At 28.4% G+C, this 1,491-nt stretch overlaps 1 protein-coding gene across 1 annotated transcript in view; it reads right to left on the bottom strand.

Annotated features, from left to right (window-relative positions):
• LOC136796668 (gastrula zinc finger protein XlCGF57.1-like) overlaps positions 1-1,444 on the bottom strand; it is an 8,034-nt gene extending 6,590 nt beyond the window's left edge. Inside the window, exons 1-2 of the mRNA XM_067050999.1 lie at positions 562-1,444; positions 115-162 (exon numbers count right to left, since the gene is read on the bottom strand). Of these exons, the coding sequence (XP_066907100.1) occupies positions 115-162; positions 562-586 (73 nt within the window). The 5' untranslated portion in view covers positions 587-1,444. The remainder of the gene's footprint in view (positions 1-114; positions 163-561) is intronic.
• Between the last annotated feature and the right edge of the window lie 47 nt (positions 1,445-1,491).

Here is a 1,491-nt window from a genome sequence, read left to right as displayed (position 1 = left end):
AACTAAATCTCTCTGCTTTCAGACATACTCAGCTATTTTCTAGATTGATGTAATATTGGTCCAGCCCCCACGCAGACATAACATTTATAAAGTAATACCTTAAATTATCCTCACCGTAATAAATCTGTGGTCTTTTCTCTTCTGTGAAACCAATCATCGAAACTGAAACAAACTCAAACAATTAGTCACCCTAATTTTTCCAATGCCTTTATCCCTAGATTTTTTTGTAATATATTTGTATTAATGAGAAAGTTTTGTGTGACCTAATACTAATAAACTGCTAAACCAAATTAATGTTTTTTTTTTGGAACAAAATGTACTGTGTTGTCTTGAAAAGGTTTAAAGCTATTTATAATCAATAAGAACAGCATTGTCAGTTCAGCTAGTAATAAATAAAGCTTATTGGACCCAAAGACAAAAAATATGATCAAAATACAATATCAGAACGAATGTATCTTGATTGTTAATAAATCCAGTTCAAGTGCCAGTGCCATTTTGGAGCTACTAAACTAAAGCTTTTCTGAAACTAACATTAAAAAGTTTTGAAAAGAGGATACTTACAAGCAGATCCAGTTTCATCTGCCATCTCTTCATTTATATTCAAACCTGAAATTAAATAAACAAGCAAGACTGATATTTAGAGCAAGATATTACTATAACATATCTAAACTTTGGACCACAGGAAAAATAGTTAAGCGATACAATTTACAAGGACTGTTAATAAAAGTTTAAATTTGATAGTCTTATTCAAAACTTTTTTTTATCATCTGAAAATATATCTTTACTTAAATTACTAACATGTAAACACAAATTACAAAGTCTACAACAAAATATGAAGAACAAATACACAAGAAATAAATCAATTTATTTTAATGTCCCAACAAAACTTTAACATAATATCAAACTAAACCCTACTGCTTCAATACTACCAAGCTTAGTAAGAATCCAGTATCTTACTAATTGAAAAAGTCAAAACTTATTTCTTATCTGATAAGATAACCATTTCCTAGGAATAAATATATATTTTAAGAAATAAAAATATCATTGCATTTTCTGATTTACCTAAAACATTAAACTAAGATAGTATGTTTTTTTATCAGAGTAATCGGAAAAAAGATTGGAAGGTACTGCATTCTTCCTAATGAAGTACAACATATTAATCTTCAAAAATCAAAATCATTTTACCTTTCAAAGGGTAATAAAGAATGTTTAACTTACCGATTTTATTGAACTCGATAAACACATTCCTTTTACTATCTTGAAAAAGACCCTTATCAAACCTCTGTGAAGTTGGCCCCCCATCCTTGAAAAATTTCAATTTTTTTTTAGTTCTAGTAGTATCCATAAGAGTTCTAGAGTTCTCGATTATTTATAGGAATAGTCCTGATGTTTAAAACACCAATAATACCGGTCAAAAGCCCGCGCGTAAAATACGTATTTTGTGAAACTTTAACATAATGTTATGTATAAATAACCTATTTTATTTTTTCC

The sequence above is a fragment of the Halyomorpha halys genome, unplaced genomic scaffold (assembly GCF_000696795.3).
Source record: "Halyomorpha halys isolate HHAL.00 unplaced genomic scaffold, Hhal_1.1 Scaffold1643.1, whole genome shotgun sequence".
NCBI classification, from domain to species: domain Eukaryota; kingdom Metazoa; phylum Arthropoda; class Insecta; order Hemiptera; family Pentatomidae; genus Halyomorpha; species Halyomorpha halys.
This window is presented reverse-complemented; position numbering and strand designations above follow the sequence as displayed.